General features: G+C 50.0%; 1 protein-coding gene across 1 annotated transcript in view; it reads right to left on the bottom strand.

The window, feature by feature from the left end:
* cep192 (centrosomal protein 192) overlaps window positions 1-21947 on the bottom strand; it is a 122529-nt gene extending 100582 nt beyond the window's left edge. The window contains exons 1-14 of the mRNA XM_055911065.1: window positions 21900-21947; window positions 21249-21469; window positions 20960-21070; window positions 20354-20508; window positions 17592-17653; window positions 13884-14025; window positions 11275-11390; window positions 10454-10543; window positions 6315-6467; window positions 5937-6081; window positions 4238-4500; window positions 3799-3948; window positions 3406-3658; window positions 1189-1332 (exon numbers count right to left, since the gene is read on the bottom strand). Of these exons, the coding sequence (XP_055767040.1) occupies window positions 1189-1332; window positions 3406-3658; window positions 3799-3948; window positions 4238-4500; window positions 5937-6081; window positions 6315-6467; window positions 10454-10543; window positions 11275-11390; window positions 13884-14025; window positions 17592-17653; window positions 20354-20508; window positions 20960-21070; window positions 21249-21415 (1951 nt within the window). The 5' untranslated portion in view covers window positions 21416-21469; window positions 21900-21947. The remainder of the gene's footprint in view (window positions 1-1188; window positions 1333-3405; window positions 3659-3798; window positions 3949-4237; window positions 4501-5936; window positions 6082-6314; window positions 6468-10453; window positions 10544-11274; window positions 11391-13883; window positions 14026-17591; window positions 17654-20353; window positions 20509-20959; window positions 21071-21248; window positions 21470-21899) is intronic.
* Between the last annotated feature and the right edge of the window lie 1163 nt (window positions 21948-23110).

Raw genomic sequence — 23110 nt, 5'->3', positions numbered from 1 at the left:
CCCCGGCTGTACCAAACGCTAGGCTGATATTAACCCCCCGGCTGTACCAAACTAAACGCTAGGCTGATACTAACCCCCCCGGCTGTACCAAACTAAACGCTAGGCTGATACTAACCCCCCGGCTGTACCAAACTAAACGCTAGGCTGATACTAACCCCCCCGGCTGTACTAAACACTAGGCTGATACTAACCCCCCGGCTGTACCAAACGAAACGCTAGGCTGATACTAACCCCCCCGACTGTACCAAACTAAATGCTAGGCTGATACTAACCCCCCGGCTGTACCAAACTAAACGCTAGGCTGATACTAACCCCCCGGCTGTACCAAACTAAACGCTAGGCTGATACTAACCCCCCGGCTGTACCAAAAACTAGGCTGATACTAACCTCCCGGCTGTACCAAACTAAACGCTAGGCTGATACTAACCCCCCGGCTGTACCAAACTAAACACTAGGCTGATACTAACCTCCCGGCTGTACCAAACTAAACACTAGGCTGGAAGCAAGAGGAAATAATGTGCGAGTTGATTGGGACAGCAACATGATATTCTGACGAGGCACGGTGATCATTTGGGACAGCAACATGATATTCTGACGAGGCACGGTGATCATTTGGGACAGCAGCATGATATTCTGACGAGGCACGGTGATCATTTGGGACAGCAGCATGATATTCTGACGAGGCACAGTGATCATTTGGGACAGCAGCATGATATTCTGACGAGGCACGGTGATCATTTGGGACAGCAGCATGATATTCTGCCGAGGCACGGTGATCATTTGGGACAGCAGAATGATATTCTGCCGAGGCACGGTGATCATTTGGGACAGCAGCATGATATTCTGCCGAGGCACGGTGATCATTTGGGACAGCAGCATGATATTCTGATGAGGCACGGTGATCATTTGGGACAGCAACATGATATCCTGACGAGGCACGGTGATCATTTTCAGATGGAGCTGTTAACAGGCAGAGGTGTGTGACGGCCAATAGAGCACGGTTTGGAACGCCTGTTCGTTCAATCAGCATTCAGGATCCAAACAAGCAGTTTTAATAATGGATCTTTCGTACCGACGATAAGGTGTGGAACACCAACACCTAGTCATCATGACCAAAGGAACAACACACAAATCCCTATTTCCATTTCCAGCTAAAAACAACAGTTTGCCAATAACTCCTCTACTTACTGCCTGGAACGAAGTCCTCAGCCTGGAACTGGTCTGCTACCTCCGGCAGCTGGTGTCCATCCACCTCCTTCTCAAAGGACGAGTAGTAAGCCAGATCAGTCACCCACTTCCCCTCCTCGTTCTGGTAGACCACACTGTGAGAGGCTGGATCACACACACACACAGGGAGGACAATGAAACACACAGGCCTCGTTCTGGTAGACCACACTGTGATCCAGCCTCTCACAGACACACACACAGAAAGGACAATGAAACACAGACCTGATGGAGACCCCTGGTCTGTAAACCAGGGTACCAGTGAGGATTTACTACAGCTGGACAACTTGGTACAGCTGTTAAGTCATTAACAATAAAATCAGACAATTGTTTTCATGTCATCGCACTTTTCTGTCCATGAATTTATAGCAGTGTAAGTTGTTACATCATATATTAAGCATTAGTCAGTTAAATTAGATATTAAACATGACCCCTGTAAGGATCCTGGATCTAGTTGATTAGATATGAAACATGACCCCTGTAAGAGTCCTGGATCTAGTTGATTAGATATTAAACATGACCCCTGTAAGGGTCCTGGATCTAGTTGCTACATCCGATATTAAACATGACCCCTGTAAGGATCCTGGATCTAGTTGATTAGATATGAAACATGACCCCTGTAAGGATCCTGGATCTAGTTGATTAGATATGAAACATGACCCCTGTAAGGATCCTGGATCTAGTTGATTAGATATGAAACATGACCCCTGTAAGGATCCTGGATCTAGTTGATTAGATATTAAACATGACCCCTGTAAGGATCCTGGATCTAGTTGATTAGATATTAAACATGAACCCTGTAAGGATCCTGGATCTAGTTGATTAGATATTAAACATGACCCCTGTAAGGATCCTGGATCTAGTTGCTTAGATATGAAACATGAACCCTGTAAGGATCCTGGATCTAGTTGCTTAGATATGAAACATGACCCCTGTAAGGATCCTGGATCTAGTTGATTAGATATGAAACATGACCCCTGTAAGGATCCTGGATCTAGTTGATTAGATATGAAACATGACCCCTGTCAGGATCCTGGATCTAGTTGATTAGATATTAAACATGACCCCTGTCAGGATCCTGGATCTAGTTGATTAGATATTAAACATGACCCCTGTAAGGATCCTGGATCTAGTTAATTAGATATTAAATATGACCCCTGTAAGGATCCTGGATCTAGTTAATTAGATATTAAACATGACCCCTGTAAGGATCCTGGATCTAGTTGATTAGATATTAAATATGACCCCTGTAAGGATCCTGGATCTAGTTAATTAGATATGAAACATGACCCCTGTAAGAGTCCTGGATCTAGTTGATTAGATATTAAACATGACCCCTGTAAGGATCCTGGATCTAGTTGATTAGATATTAAACATGGACCCCTGTAAGGATCCTGGATCTAGTTGATTAGATATGAAACATAACCCCTGTAAGGATCCTGGATCTAGTTGATTAGATATTAAACATGACCCCTGAAAGAAACTTCCTGAATGACAGTGGAGTGACTAACAGCTGTTGTGATAGGTCATGTGATGCAACAACAGCCCAAGGGTCAGAATAAAGGTGTTCCGAGAGGAATGTCAAGAATATTTGTCTCATTTGTTAAGCTGGTGAAGACCGTTGTGCACGGGTCCACCCAGGGATCTGACCCGTCCGCCCAGGGATCTGACCCGTCCGCCCAGGGATCTGACCCGTCCGCCCAGGGATCTGACCCGTCCGCCCAGGGATCTGACCCGTCCGCCCAGGGATCTGACCCGTCCGCCCAGGGATCTTATTTAACTAGGCAAGTCAGTTAAGAACAAATTCTTACTTACAATGACGGCCTGCCGTGTTCAGGGGCAGAAGAACAGATTTTTACCTTCCAGCAACCTTTCGGTTATTGGCCCAACGCTCTAACAACCAGGCCACCCGCCGCCCCCCACTACACGGGGAGCCGTTTGTACCGGACCACTACGCGGGGAGCCGTTTGTACCGGACCACTACGCGGGGAGCCGTTTGTACCGGACCACTACGCGGGGAGCCGTTTGTACCGGAACACTACACGGGGAGCCGTTTGTACCGGACCACTACGCGGGGAGCCGTTTGTACCGGAACACTCCGCGGGGAGCCGTTTGTACCGGACCACTCCACGGGGAGCCGTTTGTACCGGACCACTACGCGGGGAGCCGTTTGGGACTTACCCGGTTGGAAGTCCAGGTTATCAGGACAGTGGTTCCAGTCGCTGTCAGAGGAGTCCTCCTGGTGGAAGCTCTGAGAGAGGTACTTAGCCTCCAGAGAGGTGGAGAGAGGATCCTTCTCACCCTGACTCATGTCTGACAGGCCAGGAGGACCAGGAGGTGCAGAGGAGTCCCCGCATGGACCTCCTCTTGGCCCCAGGGCAGCAGGCCTCCCCCTCCCCTCCTCCTCCTCATCATCACTAAGCGAAGGAAGCACCTGGTATAGAAGGGCAGCACTCACTAACACCGTATGATTTTTAAAATCTTTACCTTAATTTAACTAGGAGATGTTGGGATTCTTCAAATGTTTAAACCCGAGGGGCAGCATGTTCTAAATGTATTGGTGTGTAAGTGTACCTGAGAGAGGTGGAAGCTGCTCTGTGTGGTCTGGAGGTGAGAGGTCATGTCCTGGGGTCTCCAGTGTCCAGCACCAGTCCTCAGGTATATAGAGTCCAAGACACCGTGACCCTCCCCTGCCACCCCAGACTCTGTACTGTCCATGGCATCCTGCACAACCAAACCCCACACACACATTAATGGAGGGGACAAGATTATACAAGTGTCTATGTTGTATGTAAAAGTATCACTGCCGGTGACACAGATGACCGTATTCTGTCCGGTGACCGTATCACTGCCGGTAAATAGCACAGAACAGGGTAGTGGGCGGCCAGGAGTTTTTCCTGACAGCGTGACCTGACCCGGAGGAACTCCTGGCCTCTAGGTCCAACTCCTGCCACGTACAAAGTCTCAGTCCACACCGGTGTTGTAATGGAAAAATGGCCAACAGAAGACTCACCAGTGCCTCCTGTCTGTCTAAGGACATACTCCAGTTGACAGGGGACGTACTCTGGGGCCCAGAGCTGGTCTCTCCAGTCCCCACCGGCCCCACACGGTCCCCCATCAGGTCCTGGGCATTCTCTCCCGGCACGCTGGCCCCCAGGATCCCCAGCCCCCGCAGCACATCGTAGGTGGTCTGGGCCGAGGAGGAGGAGAGGGGTAGAGTGGACACGCCATCGCTCCCTCCGTCCTCACTCCCACTGCTCCCGTCGCCTCCTCCTCCTGGTGAAGAACAGATGACCGGTTAGCAACATCCACCCAGAGGTCAGCAACGTCCACCCAGAGGTCCGCAACGTCCACCCAGAGGTCCCCAACGTCCACCCAGAGGTCCCCAACGTCCACCCAGAGGTCCCCAACGTCCACCCAGAGGTCCCCAACGTCCACCCAGAGGTCCCCAACGTCCACCCAGAGGTCCCCAACGTCCACCCAGAGGTCCCCAACGTCCACCCAGAGGTCCCCAACGTCCACCCAGAGGTCCCCAACGTCCACCCAGAGATTAGCACGTTCATATAAGGAAATCAGTCAATTTAAATAAATTCAAGAGGACCTAATCTATGGATTTCACTAGGATATGCATCTGTTGGTCACAGATACATTAAAATAATAAAGGTAGGGGGCGTGGATCAGAAAACCAGTCAGTATCTGGTGTGATCACCATTTTCCTCATGCAGCGAGACACATCTCCTTCACATAGAGTTGATCAGGCTGTTGAGTTGGTCAGGCTGTTGATTGGTCAGGCTGTTGATTGGTCAGTGATCAGGCTGTAGAATATTGTCCCATTCATCTTCAATGGCTGTGTGAAGTTGGTTGGATTTTTTGGCGGGAACTGGAACGCGCTGTCGTACACGTCGATACAGAGCATCCCAAACAAGCGCAACGGGTGACATGTCTGGTGAGTACGCAGGGCCATGGAAGAACTGGGACATATTCAGCTTCCAGGAATTGTGTCCAGATCCTTGTGACATGGGGCTGTGTATTATCATGCTGAAACATGAGGCGATGGCGGCGGATGAATGGCACGACGATGGGCCTCAGGATCTCATCACTGTATTTCTGTGCATTCAAATTGCCATCGAAAAAACGCAATTGTGTTTGTTGTCTGTAACTTACGCCTGCCCAAGACCATAACCCCACCGCCGCCATGGGGCACTCTGTTCACAACGTTGACATCAGCAAACCACTCTCCCACACAACGCCATACACGTGGTCTGCGGTTATGAAGTTGGACGTACTGTCAAATTCTCTAAAATGGCGTTAGAGGTAGCTTATGATAGAGAAATTAACATTCAATTATCCGGCAACAGCTCGTGGAGATTTCTGCAGACAGCATGCCAATTGTAACCTTCCTCAAAATTTGAGACATCATGTTGGGTGAGAAAACTGCACATTTAAGAGTGGCCTTTTATTGTCCACAGCACAAGGTGCACCTGTGTAATGATCATGATGTTTTATCAGCTTGTTGATATGCCACATCTGTCAAGTGGATGGATTATCTTGGCAAAAGGAGAAATGCTCACTAACACGGATGTAAACAAATTTGTGCACAGAATTAGAGAGAAATAAGCTTGTTGTGAGTATGAAACATTTCTGGGATCTTTTATTTCAGCTCATGAAACATGGGACCAACACATTTCCTATTTTTGTTCAGTGTCTGTTACCTGTTACAGTGTTGATGACTTGGCCCTCCGCAGAGTATCTGTGTTCGTACCCAGTTAGAGGAGAGTTACGACCAGAGTAAGCTTCCTCGTCAGAGCTGCCTCCCTCCAGCCCAGGTCTGAAGCTGGGACGGTGGCTCTCTCCCACCTAACACAGACAGACATAACCCATGATCTCTGGTCTGACAGGATAAAACAGGGCTGTGTTCAGTAGGACTATTTGGGGAGAAAACATTTTGAAAACCAAACGTTAACATCAACTTATCAAATACTGATTGGTTTGAGACTGTTTTGTAACGTTGTTCAGCTTTGTGTTTTCTACTGAACAGGTCAGACAGAAGCAGTGAGATAGAGAAACAGACAGAGAGCGACGTATCATACCAGCTGTCGGGAGGTGCTGGACAGCAGTAGTCTGTGTCTGGTAGAACTGTGTCCCCTAGCTGCCTCCAGCTCATCCTCAGTGTCCTCCTCATCACTACCAGGACACGAGTCCATCCCTGTAGCAGCCAGCCGCACGTCAGGCATCTGGAAACCCTCATGACAGGACAAACAATCCAATCTTAGTGAAACCAGGCTGAAATAGAACACCCGTATACTGTTTAGTTGGTACAGGAAGATGAATAAAGAATACTAGTTGTGAACAAGATTCATTGGCTGACAAGTGTATGACAGAGCTGCTCTTAGTCTCCATAAATAAGGTTTCAATATACCAGTGTTTTCCACTAGTACATAGGAATAGCCAACCAAATAGAAGACGTAGCCAACCAGGGCCTGCCGAGCCAGAGATGTAGCCAACCAGACCCCGCCCGAGCCAGAGACGTAGCCAACCAGACCCCGCCCGAGCCAGAGACGTAGCCAACCAGGCCCCGGCGAGCCAGAGACGTAGCCAACCAGGCCCCGGCGAGCCAGAGACGTAGCCAACCAGGCCCCGCGAGCCAGAGACGTAGCCAACCAGGCCCAACCGAGCCAGAGACGGAGCCAACCAGGCCCAACCGAGCCAGAGACGGAGCCAACCAGGCCCAACCGAGCCAGAGACGAAGCCAACCAGGCCCCACCGAGCCAGAGACGTAGCCAACCAGGCCCCCCTGAGCCAGAGGTGGTCGAAATTTGTGGAATCTGGTACATTCTACTGCCTTGATTCGATCCAAAATACACACCAAATTATTCAATACTTTATCGAGTTTACCTCCCAGATTGGAAACATTTGTGGAATTGTATAGAAAGACATTACTTTAAAATTTAAATAAATTAACATGAATTCAGTGTATTGTTAGTTGTTTTGGATATATGATCAGGAATAAGAACATTAAAACTTTAACATTTAATCGATCTTCTTTGATATTGACCATAACCTTGTTAAGGCTTTTCAACCTCGGCTCTGAATCCACAATATATCAATCTAATAGAACTCAGGGGCTTTTCTATAATGGAAGCTTCTCTAATGTAAAACGGTGTGGTGTACCGCAGGGCAGCTCTCTAGGACCTCTCCTCTTCTCTATTTTTACCAATGACCTGCCACTGGCATTAAAACAAAGCATGCTGATGATTCAATCATATATGCATCAGCAACCCCAGCTAATGAAGTCACTGAAACCCTTAACAAAGAGCTGCAATTTGTTTTGGAATGGGTGGCCAGTAATAAACTGGTACTCCTGGCTAAGAGTTGAGGAAAGTGACGGTCACTTCTTGTTTTTATAATAAACATTCATGTGTTGGAAATTCCAAATTGTTGGCATAGTCAACTTACACAGAGCACTGACAAACACACTTCCCAAAAGCTCTGTCAGCGAGATGCGGTAAGCTACACTGACGCTAAAGTGACGCTAACCGTGACCTTCTTCTTGTCTGACAAGCCCCGACATCCCAGGAAAAGAAACCTAGACAATCCTTGCTTTACTTGTCCAGATGTTTATTTATTATATCTTCATTTAACTAGGCAGGTCAGTTAAGAACACATTTTTTTTTTCAATCACAGCCCACCTAGTCAACACTGGCTGCTCAGCTGTCAATCAAAGCCCACCTAGTCAACACTGGCTGCTCAGCTGTCAATCAAAGCCCACCTAGTCAACACTGGCTGCTCAGTTGCCAATCACAGCCCACCTAGTCAACACTGGCTCCTCATTTGTCAATCACAGCCCACCTAGTCAACACTGGCTGCTCAGCTGTCAATCACAGCCCACCTAGTCAACACTGGCTGCTCAGCTGTCAATCACAGCCCACCTAGTCAACACTGGCTGCTCAGCTGTCAACCACAGCCCACCTAGTCAACACTGGCTGCTCAGTTGCCAATCACAGCCCACCTAGTCAACACTGGCTGCTCATTTGTCAATCACAGCCCACCTAGTCAACACTGGCTCCTCAGCTGTCAATCACAGCCCACCTAGTCAACACTGGCTGCTCAGCTGTCAATCACAGCCCACCTAGTCAACACTGGCTGCTCAGCTGTCAATCACAGCCCACCTAGTCACCACTGGCTGCTCAGCTGTCAATCACAGCCCACCTAGTCAACACTGGCTGCTCATTTGTCAATCACAGCCCACCTAGTCAACACTGGCTCCTCAGCTGTCAATCACAGCCCACCTAGTCAACACTGGCTGCTCAGCTGTCAATCACAGCCCACCTAGTCACCACTGGCTGCTCAGCTGTCAATCACAGCCCACCTAGTCAACACTGGCTGCTCAGCTGTCAATCACAGCACAGTAAATAGCCTACTATGCCCCACTACTCCGCATGTCTGTCTGCGAGAAACACTTAAATAAAATAAATGTGCCAAAAAAAACTATAATTAGGCTCAGTGGAGGGTTTCAACTCATCGTTACCACTTACATTACGAGAGACGTGGAAATGACCTGGAAAGAAATTAGACTGCAACCAACAACAGCGCACACATATTGGACGAGGGACACAATGCGTTTTCCTGTCATCGCACGCTTTGTGACTGACAGGCGCCTGTCCTATCAACAGATCTCTAGAAGATGCTTGGCGCCTGTCCTATCAACAGATCTCTAGAAGATGCTTGGCGCCTGTCCTATCAACAGATCTCTAGAAGATGCTTGGTGCCTGTCCTATCAACAGATCTCTAGAAGATGCTTGGTGCCTGTCCTATCAACAGATCTCTAGAAGATGCTTGGCGCCTGTCCTATCAACAGATCTCTAGAAGATGCTTGGCGCCTGTCCTATCAACAGATCTCTAGAAGATGCTTGGTGCCTGTCCTATCAACAGATCTCTAGAAGATGCTTGGTGCCTGTCCTATCAACAGATCTCTAGAAGATGCTTGGCGCCTGTCCTATCAACAGATCTCTAGAAGATGCTTGGTGCCTGTCCTATCAACAGATCTCTAGAAGATGCTTGGCGCCTGTCCTATCAACAGATCTCTAGAAGATGCTTGGCGCCTCTCCTATCAACAGATCTCTAGAAGATGCTTGGCGCCTGTCCTATCAACAGATCTCTAGAAGATGCTTGGTGCCTGTCCTATCAACAGATCTCTAGAAGATGCTTGGCGCCTGTCCTATCAACAGATCTCTAGAAGATGCTTGGTGCCTCTCCTATCAACAGATCTCTAGAAGATGCTTGGTGCCTGTCCTATCAACAGATCTCTAGAAGATGCTTGGTGCCTCTCCTATCAACAGATCTCTAGAAGATGCTTGGTGCCTCTCCTATCAACAGATCTCTAGAAGATGCTTGGCGCCTGTCCTATCAACAGATCTCTAGAAGATGCTTGGTGCCTCTCCTATCAACAGATCTCTAGAAGATGCTTGGTGCCTGTCCTATCAACAGATCTCTAGAAGATGCTTGGTGCCTGTCCTATCAACAGATCTCTAGAAGATGCTTGGTGCCTCTCCTATCAACAGATCTCTAGAAGATGCTTGGCGCCTGTCCTATCAACAGATCTCTAGAAGATGCTTGGTGCCTCTCCTATCAACAGATCTCTAGAAGATGCTTGGTGCCTGTCCTATCAACAGATCTCTAGAAGATGCTTGGTGCCTGTCCTATCAACAGATCTCTAGAAGATGCTTGGTGCCTCTCCTATCAACAGATCTCTAGAAGATGCTTGGCGCCTGTCCTATCAACAGATCTCTAGAAGATGCTTGGCGCCTGTCCTATCAACAGATCTCTAGAAGATGCTTGGCGTTCATTCTAGCGGGAGAGGGATTGACGGACTAGCGAATTCAAACTTTTATAAAAAAGTATCTTAGTTAATGAAGTGGAAAAAGTTACCGGCTGAAAATAAGTCTAACCGGCTGAGTAGTCGATGCTAATGGATGACACTGAATAGACTGCCTGTCTGCCCGCCTGTGTCTCTGCCCGCCCGCCTGTGTGTCTGCCCGCCCGCCTGTGTGTCTGCCCGCCCGCCTGTGTGTCTGCCCGCCCGCCCGCCTGTGTGTCTGCCCGCCCGCCCGCCTGTGTGTCTGCCCGCCCGCCTGTGTGTCTGCCCGCCCGCCTGTGTGTCTGCCCGCCTGTCTGCCAGCCCGTCTGGAACGTAATACAAGTAATTGTGTCATGGAGGAGTTGTATCCACCTGATCATAGTCATCCAGGAACTGGTATCTGTTCTTCTGTGGTTCTGTGGAACTGGGCTGAAATGAATAGTATTGGTTGGCTGGCTGGTCCTGAAAATCAATACAATATTATTATGAATGAAGAAACAAACATAAAAATAACATGTGTCGAGACGAGGAGAAAGCAGAGGAGAGGAGACGGGAAGAAAGCAGGGGAAGAGAGGGGAGAAAGCAGGGGAAGAGAGGGGAGAAAGCAGGGGGAGAGAGGGGAGAAAGCAGGGGGAGAGAGGGGAGAAAGCAGGGGGAGAGAGGGGAGAAAGCAGGGGGAGAGAGGGGAGAAAGCAGGGGGAGAGAGGGGAGAAAGCAGGGGGAGAGAGGGGAGAAAGCAGGGGGAGAGAGGGGAGAAAGCAGGGGGAGAGAGGGGAGAAAGCAGGGGGAGAGAGGGGAGAAAGCAGGGGGAGAGAGGGGAGAAAGCAGGGGGAGAGAGGGGAGAAAGCAGGGGGAGAGAGGGGAGAAAGCAGGGGGAGAGAGGGGAGAAAGCAGGGGGAGAGAGGGGAGAAAGCAGGGGGAGAGAGGGGAGAAAGCAGGGGGAGAGAGGGGAGAAAGCAGGGGGAGAGAGGGGAGAAAGCAGGGGGAGAGAGGGGAGAAAGCAGGGGGAGAGAGGGGAGAAAGCAGGGGGAGAGGGGAGAAAGCAGGGGGAGAGAGGGGAGAAAGCAGGGGGAGAGAGGGGAGAAAGCAGGGGGAGAGTGGGGAGAAAGCAGGGGGAGAGAGGGGAGAAAGCAGGGGGAGAGAGGGGAGGAAGAGAGGAGACGGGGAGAAAGCAGACGGAGAGGAAACCTTACAGCCACAGGTATCTCCTGTCCCTCCACCCGTCCTCTCTGCATGGCAGGGCTAACCAGCTTGTTTAAGAACCGGTCCAGATCTTCATCCTGCAGGTCGTTCACGTCGATATCGTAATCTGGGGATCAAACAGACAAACAGCAATCATCAATAGAACAACAAACACAATACACAGCTATAACCCCCACCAGAGAGGTGTTCAGACAATACACAGCTATAACCCCCACCAGAGAGGTGTTCAGACACAATACACAGCTATAACCCCCACCAGAGAGGAGTTCAGACACAATACACAGCTATAACCCCCACCAGAGAGGTGTTCAGACACAATACACAGCTATAACCCCCACCAGAGAGGTGTTCAGACACAATACACAGCTATAACCCCCACCAGAGAGGTGTTCAGACACAATACACAGCTATAACCCCCACCAGAGAGGTGTTCAGACACAATACACAGCTATAACCCCCACCAGAGAGGTGTTCAGACACAATACACAGCTATAACCCCCACCAGAGAGGTGTTCAGACACAATACACAGCTATAACCCCCACCAGAGAGGTGTTCAGACAATATACAGCTATAACCCCCACCAGAGAGGTGTTCAGACACAATACACAGCTATAACCCCCACCAGAGAGGTGTTCAGACACAATACACAGCTATAACCCCCACCAGAGAGGTGTTCAGACACAATACACAGCTATAACCCCCACCAGAGAGGTGTTCAGACACAATACACAGCTATAACCCCCACCAGAGAGGTGTTCAGACACAATACACAGCTATAACCCCCACCAGAGGTGTTCAGACACAATACACAGCTATAACCCCCACCAGAGAGGTGTTCAGACCCAATACACAGCTATCTATAACCCCCACCAGAGAGGTGTTCTGACACAATACACAGCTATAACCCCCACCAGAGAGGTGTTCAGACACAATACACAGCTATAACCCCCACCAGAGAGGTGTTCAGACACAATACACAGCTATAACCCCCACCAGAGAGGTGTTCAGACAATACACAGCTATAACCCCCACCAGAGAGGTGTTCAGACACAATACACAGCTATAACCCCCACCAGAGAGGTGTTCAGACACAATACACAGCTATAACCCCCACCAGAGAGGTGTTCAGACCCAATACACAGCTATAACCCCCACCAGAGAGGTGTTCAGACCCAATACACAGCTATAACCCCCACCAGAGAGGTGTTCAGACCCAAAACACAGCTATAACCCCCACCAGAGAGGTGTTCAGACCCAATACACAGCTATAACCCCCACCAGAGAGGTGTTCAGACCCAATACACAGCTATAACCCCCACCAGAGAGGTGTTCAGACACAAAACACAGCTATAACCCCCACCAGAGAGGTGTTCAGACCCAATACACAGCTATAACCCCCACCAGAGAGGTGTTCAGACCCAAAACACAGCTATAACCCCCACCAGAGAGGTGTTCAGACACAAAACACAGCTATAACCCCCACCAGAGAGGTGTTCAGACCCAATACACAGCTATAACCCCCACCAGAGAGGTGTTCAGACACAAAACACAGCTATAACCCCCACCAGAGAGGTGTTCAGACCCAATACACAGCTATAACCCCCACCAGAGAGGTGTTCAGACACAAAACACAGCTATAACCCCCACCAGAGAGGTGTTCAGACCCAATACACAGCTATAACCCCCACCAGAGAGGTGTTCAGACACAAAACACAGCTATAACCCCCACCAGAGAGGTGTTCAGACCCAATACACAGCTATAACCCCCACCAGAGAGGTGTTCAGACACAATACACAGCTATAACCCCCACCAGAGAGGTGTTCAGACACAATACACAGCTATAACCCCCACCAGAGAGGTGTTCAGACAATACACAGCTATAACCCCCACCAGAGAGGTGTTCAGACACAATACACAGCTATAACCCCCACCAGAGAGGTGTTCAGACACAATACACAGCTATAACCCCCACCAGAGAGGTGTTCAGACACAAAACACAGCTATAACCCCCACCAGAGAGGTGTCCAGACCCAATACACAGCTATAACCCCCACCAGAGAGGTGTTCAGACACAATACACAGCTATAACCCCCACCAGAGAGGTGTTCAGACACAATACACAGCTATAACCCCCACCAGAGAGGTGTTCAGACAATACACAGCTATAACCCCCACCAGAGAGGTGTTCAGACACAATACATAGCTATAACCCCCACCAGAGAGGTGTTCAGACCCAATACACAGCTATAACCCCCACCAGAGAGGTGTTCAGACACAATACACAGCTATAACCCCCCCCCCCCCCCCCCCCCCCGAGAGGTGTCCAGACACAATACACAGCTATAACCCCCACCAGAGAGGTGTTCAGACACAATACACAGCTATAACCCCCATCAGAGAGGTGTTCAGAAAGGTGAACGTTCACATTGTTGTAGATAGAAATTAAATGCATAGAGCTGGCACAACTTCCTATTCCTTTTGACAATGCAAAGAAACCCATGTCTGTTCTACACTATCCATTTCTATGTGAATGGTCAGTAACGCTGCATCTTCCTGAATAAGCTTCATGTTGAGCTAGGACAGGGGTGGGGCCTCACCTGTGACATCACTGTTCATGCTGTCCATAGACATGAGCTTCTCATTGGCCAGGAAGCTGGAGACACTCCCACTGAAGCGGTCGCTGTCGGCTCCGTCACTTGCCAGACTCTGGTCGTCTACGGTGCCTGGGAGGGATCGGACCTGGATCCCAGAGACAGGATTACAACTACATCCTGGTATCATGTACCGGGCCCTAAAGGTCTGGACAGGGGGAGGGAGAGGTGGCTACCACCCATACTGGCCCCTAAAGGCCTGGACAGGGGGAGGGATCGGACCTGGATCCCAGAGACAGGATTACAACTACATTCTGGTATCATGTACCGGGCCCTAAAGGTCTGGACAGGGGGAGGGAGAGGTGGCTACCACCCATACTGGCCCCTAAAGGCCTGGACAGGGGGAGGGATCGGACCTGGATCCCAGAGACAGGATTACAACTACATGCTGGTATCATGTACCGGGCCCTAAAGGTCTGGACAAGGGGAGACTACCACCCATACTGGACCCTAAAGGCCTGGACAGGGGGAGGCTACCACCCATACTGGACCCTTAAGGCCTGGACAGGGGGAAGGAGAGGAGGCTACCACCCATACTGGACCCTAAAGGTCTGGACAGGGGGAGGGAGAGGAGGCTACCACCCATACTGGACCCTAAAGGCCTGGACAGGGGGAGGGAGAGGTGGCTACCACCCATACTGGACCCTAAAGACCTGGACAGGGGGAGGAGAGGTGGCTACCACCCATACTGGACCCTAAAGGTCTGGACAGGGGGAGGCTACCACCCATACTGGACCCTAAAGGCCTGGACAGGGGGAGGCTACCACCCATACTGGACCCTAAAGGTCTGGACAGGAGGAGGCTACCACCCATACTGGACCCTAAAGGACTGGACAGGGGGAGGGAGAGGTGGCTACCACCCATACTGGACCCTAAAATCCTGGACAGGGGGAGGCTACCACCCATACTGAACCCTAAAGGCCTGGACAGGGGGAGGGAGAGGTGGCTACCACCCATACTGGACCCTAAAGACCTGGACAGGAGGAGGCTACCACCCATACTGGCCCCTAAAGGCCTGGACAGGGGGAGGGATCGGACCTGGATCCCAGAGACAGGATTACAACTACATTCTGGTATCATGTACCGGGCCCTAAAGGTCTGGACAGGGGGAGACTACCACCCATACTGGACCCTAAAGGCCTGGACAGGGGGAGGCTACCACCCATACTGGACCCTAAAGGCCTGGACAGGGGGAAGGAGAGGAGGCTACCACCCATACTGGACCCTAAAGGCCTGGACAGGGGGAAGGAGAGGAGGCTACCACCCATACTGGACCCTAAAGGTCTGGACAGGGGGAGGGAGAGGAGGCTACCACCCATACTGGACCCTAAAGGCCTGGACAGGGGGAGGGAGAGGTGGCTACCACCCATACTGGACCCTAAAGACCTGGACAGGGGGAGGAGAGGTGGCTACCACCCATACTGGACCCTAAAGGTCTGGACAGGGGGAGGCTACCACCCATACTGGACCCTAAAGGCCTGGACAGGGGGAGGCTACCACCCATACTGGACCCTAAAGGTCTGGACAGGAGGAGGCTACCACCCATATTGGACCCTAAAGGACTGGACAGGGGGAGGGAGAGGTGGCTACCACCCATACTGGACCCTAAAATCCTGGACAGGGGGAGGCTACCACCCATACTGAACCCTAAAGGCCTGGACAGGGGGAGGGAGAGGTGGCTACCACCCATACTGGACCCTAAAGGTCTGGATAGGGGGAGGCTACCACCCATACTGGACCCTAAAGACCTGGACAGGAGGAGGCTACCACCCATACTGGACCCTAAAGGCCTGGACAGGGGGAGGGAGAGGTGGCTACCACCCATACTGGACCCTAAAGGTCTGGACAGGGGGAGGAGAGGTGGCTACCACCCATACTGGACCCTAAAGGCCTGGACAGGGGGAGGAGAGGTGGCTACCACCCATACTGGACCCTAAAGGCCTGGACAGGGGGAGGGAGAGGTGGCTACCACCCATACTGGGCCCTAAAGGCCTGGACAGGGGGAGGAGAGGTGGCTACCACCCATACTGGACCCTAAAGACCTGGACAGGGGGAGGCTACCACCCATACTGGACCCTAAAGGACTGGACAGGGGGAGGCTACCACCCATACTGGACCCTAAAGGCCTGGACAGGGGGAGGCTACCACCCATACTGGACCCTAAAGGTCTGGACAGGAGGAGGCTACCACCCATACTGGACCCTAAAGGACTGGACAGGGGGAGGGAGAGGTGGCTACCACCCATACTGGACCCTAAAATCCTGGACAGGGGGAGGCTACCACCCATACTGAACCCTAAAGGCCTGGACAGGGGGAGGGAGAGGTGGCTACCACCCATACTGGACCCTAAAGGTCTGGATAGGGGGAGGCTACCACCCATACTGGACCCTAAAGACCTGGACAGGAGGAGGCTACCACCCATACTGGCCCCTAAAGGCCTGGACAGGGGGAGGGATCGGACCTGGATCCCAGAGACAGGATTACAACTACATTCTGGTATCATGTACCGGGCCCTAAAGGTCTGGACAGGGGGAGACTACCACCCATACTGGACCCTAAAGGCCTGGACAGGGGGAGGCTACCACCCATACTGGACCCTAAAGGCCTGGACAGGGGGAAGGAGAGGAGGCTACCACCCATACTGGACCCTAAAGGCCTGGACAGGGGGAAGGAGAGGAGGCTACCACCCATACTGGACCCTAAAGGTCTGGACAGGGGGAGGGAGAGGAGGCTACCACCCATACTGGACCCTAAAGGCCTGGACAGGGGGAGGGAAAGGTGGCTACCACCCATACTGGACCCTAAAGACCTGGACAGGGGGAGGAGAGGTGGCTACCACCCATACTGGACCCTAAAGGTCTGGACAGGGGGAGGCTACCACCCATACTGGACCCTAAAGGCCTGGACAGGGGGAGGCTACCACCCATACTGGACCCTAAAGGTCTGGACAGGAGGAGGCTACCACCCATATTGGACCCTAAAGGACTGGACAGGGGGAGGGAGAGGTGGCTACCACCCATACTGGACCCTAAAATCCTGGACAGGGGGAGGCTACCACCCATACTGAACCCTAAAGGCCTGGACAGGGGGAGGGAGAGGTGGCTACCACCCATACTGGACCCTAAAGGTCTGGATAGGGGGAGGCTACCACCCATACTGGACCCTAAAGACCTGGACAGGAGGAGGCTACCACCCATACTGGACCCTAAAGGCCTGGACAGGGGGAGGGAGAGGTGGCTACCACCCATACTGGACCCTAAAGGTCTGGACAGGGGGAGGAGAGGTGGCTACCACCCATACTGGACCCTAAAGGCCTGGACAGGGGGAGGAGAGGTGGCTACCACCCATACTGGACCCTAAAGGCCTGGACAGGGGGAGGGAGAGGTGGCTACCACCCATACTGGACCCTAAAGACCTGGACAGGGGGAGGCTACCACCCATACTGGACCCTAAAGGACTGGACAGGGGGAGGCTACCACCCATACTGGACCCTAAAGGACTGGACAGGGGGAGGCTACCACCCATACTGGACCCTAAAGGCCTGGACAGGGGGAGGGAGAGGTGGCTACCACCCATACTGGACCCTAAAGGCCTGGACAGGGGCAAGGAGACCCCTCTAAAAGCGAGTGAGACAACATTGAGAGTGTGTGATACCTTTAGATCCATAAAGTCCCTATTAACCAGGTTGGTGAAGGCCAGCCGCCCCATAGAGAGATCTGATAGGGAGATGAGAAATTCAGTTAGTTGGTTTGTTAGCTAACATAGCACACCAGCCGGATGGACATACTGATCTATCAACTAGTGAAGGACAGAGACCAGCCTGATGGTGATCTATCAACTAGTGAAGGACGGAGACCAGCCTGATGGACATCACAGATCTATCAACTAGTGAAGAACGGAGACCAGCCTGATGGACATCACTGATCTATCAACTAGTGAAGGACGGAGACCAGCCTGATGGACATCACTGATCTATCAACTAGTGAAGGACGGAGACCAGCCTGATGGACATCACTGATCTATCAACTAGTGAAGGACGGAGACCAGCCTGATGGACATCACTGATCTATCAACTAGTGAAGGACGGAGACCAGCCTGATGGACATCACTGATCTATCAACTAGTGAAGGACGGAGACCAGCCTGATGGACATCACTGATCTATCAACTAGTGAAGAACAGAGACCAGCCTGATGGACATCACTGATCTATCAACTAGTGAAGGACGGAGACCAGCCTGATGGACATCACTGATCTATCAACTAGTGAAGAACGGAGACCAGCCTGATGGACATCACAGATCTATCAACTAGTGAAGGACGGAGACCAGCCTGATGGACATCACTGATCTATCAACTAGTGAAGGACGGAGACCAGCCTGATGGACATCACTGATCTATCAACTAGTGAAGGAGAGACCAGCCTGATGGACATCACTGATCTATCAACTAGTGAAGAACAGAGACCAGCCTGATGGACATCACTGATCTATCAACTAGTGAAGGACGGAGACCAGCCTGATGGACATCACTGATCTATCAACTAGTGAAGGACGGAGACCAGCCTGATGGACATCACTGATCTATCAACTAGTGAAGGACGGAGACCAGCCTGATGGACATCACTGATCTATCAACTAGTGAAGGACGGAGACCAGCCTGATGGACATCACTGATCTATCAACTAGTGAAGGACGGAGACCAGCCTGATGGACATCACTGATCTATCAACTAGTGAAGGACAGAGACCAGCCTGATGGACATCACTGATCTATCAACTAGTGAAGGACGGAGACCAGCCTGATGGACATCACTGATCTATCAACTAGTGAAGGACGGAGACCAGCCTGATGGACATCACTGATCTATCAACTAGTGAAGGACGGAGACCAGCCTGATGGACATCACTGATCTATCAACTAGTGAAGGACGGAGACCAGCCTGATGGTGATCTATCAACTAGTGAAACACAGAGACCAGCCTGATGGACATACTGATCTATCAACTAGTGAAGGACGGAGACCAGCCTGATGGACATCACTGATCTATCAACTAGTGAAGGACAGAGACCGGCCTGATGGACATCACTGATCTATCAACTAGTGAAGGACGGAGACCAGCCTGATGGACGGAGACCAGCCTGATGGACATCACTGATCTATCAACTAGTGAAGGACGGAGACCAGCCTGATGGACATCACTGATCTATCAACTAGTGAATGACGGAGACCAGCCTGATGGACATCACTGATCTATCAACTAGTGAAGGACAGAGACCAGCCTGATGGACATACTGATCTATCAACTAGTGAATGACGGAGACCAGCCTTATGGACATCACTGATCTATCAACTAGTGAAGGACGGAGGCCAGCCTGATGGACATACTGATCTATCAACTAGTAAATGACGGAGACCAGCCTGATGGACATCACTGATCTATCAACTAGTGAAGGACGGAGGCCAGCCTGATGGACATCACTGATCTATCAACTAGTGAAGGACAGAGACCAGCCTGATGGACATCACTGATCTATCAACTAGTGAAGGACGGAGACCAGCCTGATGGACATACTGATCTATCAACTAGTGAAGGACGGAGACCAGCCTGATGGACATCACTGATCTATCAACTAGTGAAGGACGGAGACCAGCCTGATGGACATCACTGATCTATCAACTAGTGAAGGACAGAGACCAGCCTGATGGACATCACTGATCTATCAACTAGTGAAGGACAGAGACCAGCCTGATGGACATCACTGATCTATCAACTAGTGAAGGACGGAGACCAGCCTGATGGACATCACTGATCTATCAACTAGTGAAGAACGGAGACCAGCCTGATGGACATCACTGATCTATCAACTAGTGAAGGACGGAGACCAGCCTGATGGACATCACTGATCTATCAACTAGTGAAGGACGGAGACCAGCCTGATGGACATCACTGATCTATCAACTAGTGAAGGACGGAGACCAGCCTGATGGACATCACTGATCTATCAACTAGTGAAGGACGGAGAGTTAATCAAGACCACGTGGTACATCAGGTTTACCTCTCAACCCAATAAAAAATAAAATAATAATAATAATAGTAATACTAGTAATACCAATAATACTACTACTACTACTACTACTACTACTACTACTGCTAATAATAATAATAATATCACTACTAATAATACCACTAATACTAATAATACTACCACTACTAATAATACCACTACTACTAATAATAAAAATAAAAAATGTCATTTAGCAGATGCTTTTATCCAAAGCCACTTAGTGACGCGTGGATACCATTTGACTTATGGGTGGCCCCTGGAATCGAACCCACGACCCTGGCATTGCATGCACCATGCTCTACCAACTGAGCCACACAGAAACGCAAACCAAGGTAAATGGTACAGTGTTACCGTCTCCATGTTCAGAGTGTCTTCCAGGGAGAGGTCCAGTCTGTGTGTTGTGGCCGAGGGAGGAGGCTCTAGTCCTGGGCTCGGTCTCGTCCAGATTCACCTTCACCAGCATGTCTGAGAACCGGTGGGCTGCTATGAAGTCATCTGCATTATCTCTGAGAGGTGGAGAGAGAGACAGAGAGGGGATCCATGTTAGCAACATCATTCACTGAAGAAAACATGGGGGAGGGGCTCCTTAACCCTGTACTTCTCCGGGGGCTCCTTAACTTCTCCTTAAACCTGTACTTATCCCACGGCTCCTTAACCCTGTATTTATCCGGTCCTCCTTAACCCTGTACTTCTCCTTAACCCTGTACTTCTTAACCCTGTACTTCTCCGGGGGCTCCTTAACCCTGTACTTCTCCGGTCCTCCTTAACCCTGTATTTTGTAATTGCTGACAATTCTTATCATTAATACCTGGGGGAAAAATTCACCTTGCTCCTGAATATCATTATCTGCTCCTTACATTTTTCAACTTCGGAGCACATGTGCTCCTTGGAAAACAAGTCAGCATAGAGTCCTGCATGACATGACTTTCACTGCTGCTAAAACTCTTTGATACTCACAGCTCATCTTTGAAGCTGAGGGCAAATTTCCCCTGTTCCTTGTTGTAGGACTGAGAGTTAGCCAGAGAGAGCCGACCGTCCTCCAGATATGACGCCTGGACAGCATTTACTCTGGAGAGAAATTAGAGTCATTTTTAGTAGTCAGATTGTTATGAACACTGATCAGAGCTACATAATGGTAACACTGTATTAGAAGTTACTGAGCCAGAACCCATATAGTTCTGCAGGGCCTTGTGTTCCACTAACATTGTTGTTGATGTTGAGGTGGTAAGTGGTGCTGCTGACCCACCTGTTGTCAGCCCCAGCTCTAATTTTAGCCATGGTGGAGGCAGCTACGGGCAGCCCCAGGGTGGAGGCCAGGGTGACGTTACCCAGGGTGGCACGGCTGCTGCCCACAGAGCTAGACAGGAAACTGGGGAACGCCTCATCCTCGATGTTGCTGAAACTCTCGGTCATGATGTCGGGGCTACGGTTAGGCCCGCTACCTCAGGTTCTACTGCAGACCATCAACTGAGTGGAGAGGGGAAAAAAACATTCATCACAATTGCTGATAAACATGTCAGTCGGACGAGCAACACCTCAGTTCATAGTGGCAAGTGTGTTGTAGTCAGAACTAAAACTGCCATGTAGATTCCTCCTTGTGATGTTCACATGACGGCAATGCCAAAGACGCTGAAGTAGTCATTTGACTCCGGTCCAAACTCAAGCAACAAGTTAATCAAAACCAAGAGACTGCCACATTGTTCCAACTAGATGAATATTAGATGGACAGATATAGTAGCTAACGTTAGATACCTCAATGTAGCCACTCAGTTGTCGTTATGGCCTGGCAAAACAAACTTGTGTTGACACAGAGGAAAGTTTGTCAAGGCTAGTTAGTTAGCTACAAACACTTTAGCCAAAGTGGGTGTACACACAAATAAACCGTTTTTTAACTTACTGAATAGTTTAAGGCCAGTACTTTACCAAAATACCTCAAGTAAACAGCACTCCAATTTTCACAACAAATGAAGAAGCTTCTCTCTCCCGAGTTAAAACCGACTCGCAGAAATGTACGAGACGGAGCCGCAAGACGAGTAGTCCACACCGTAACGTTACTGTTTCTAAAGTAGCGACACGTTTAAGTAATTATTTCACAACACAAGTAACGAAAAGTTAAAAACAATACCGTGTTTTCATAGCCAGTTATAAGTGTAACATACAGTCGGTAACAAACCGGACCAGTAGCCTCGGAGGAACACAGTATTCCGTTGGATCAATCACAGGAAGCCCGCGCTAAGCGACCATCACCGTGGGCGGGACGGACGTTTTGATTGGACTAACCTCTTTGACCATGTGAAAGGGTGTATCACCATTGGATTGTTATCCTGTCATTTAACTATAATTAGTTCAATTGTAGAGACCAATATATATATACTAACCAGATCAATGTCCTTACCAGATATGGTCCTTACATTCTGAAAGTATGCATTGGATTGAAGTGCTTCTCATCAACTAATTGTGATATATAGTTAAATTGTATATTCTTTTTCTCATGAAATGTATGTGATATATATAAAAAATGTGTAGAACTTGTTGCAGATTCAATAGCATCCATACCGTATCATAAATCCTAAGGAGTGGTCAGGAACTTACAGGAGTATCATCTGTTCCCCACAGCAGCTGCAACCATCACTTGGCTCGCTGACAGCTGCACAGTAAACACACCATACCAATTCTGACCGACTCCCATCTTTCTATAGACTTCAGAGATACTTGCTGTGATTTGTGTACAGTATGAGAACGACAGACAGTATCATGAGAGAAACACAGTGTTAGAATGTAAAGTGCTCAGGACCCCCAGTCTGATAGTATCATGAGAGAAACACAGTGTTAGAATGTAAAGTGTTCAGGACCCCCAGTCTGATAGTATCATGAGAGACACCCAGTGTTAGAATGTAAAGTGTTCAGGACCCCCAGTCTGATAGTATCATGAGAGAAACACAGTGTTAGAATGTAAAGTGCTCAGGACCCCCAGTCTGATAGTATCATGAGAGAAACCCAGTGTTAGAATGTAAAGTGTTCAGGACCCTCAGTCTGATAGTATCATGAGAGAAACACAGTGTTAGAATGTAGTGCTCAGGGGTTTCAAAATCAGAATCCAGGCTCAGA

Source organism: Salvelinus fontinalis, unplaced genomic scaffold, assembly GCF_029448725.1.
Source record: "Salvelinus fontinalis isolate EN_2023a unplaced genomic scaffold, ASM2944872v1 scaffold_0044, whole genome shotgun sequence".
NCBI classification, from domain to species: domain Eukaryota; kingdom Metazoa; phylum Chordata; class Actinopteri; order Salmoniformes; family Salmonidae; genus Salvelinus; species Salvelinus fontinalis.
This window is presented reverse-complemented; position numbering and strand designations above follow the sequence as displayed.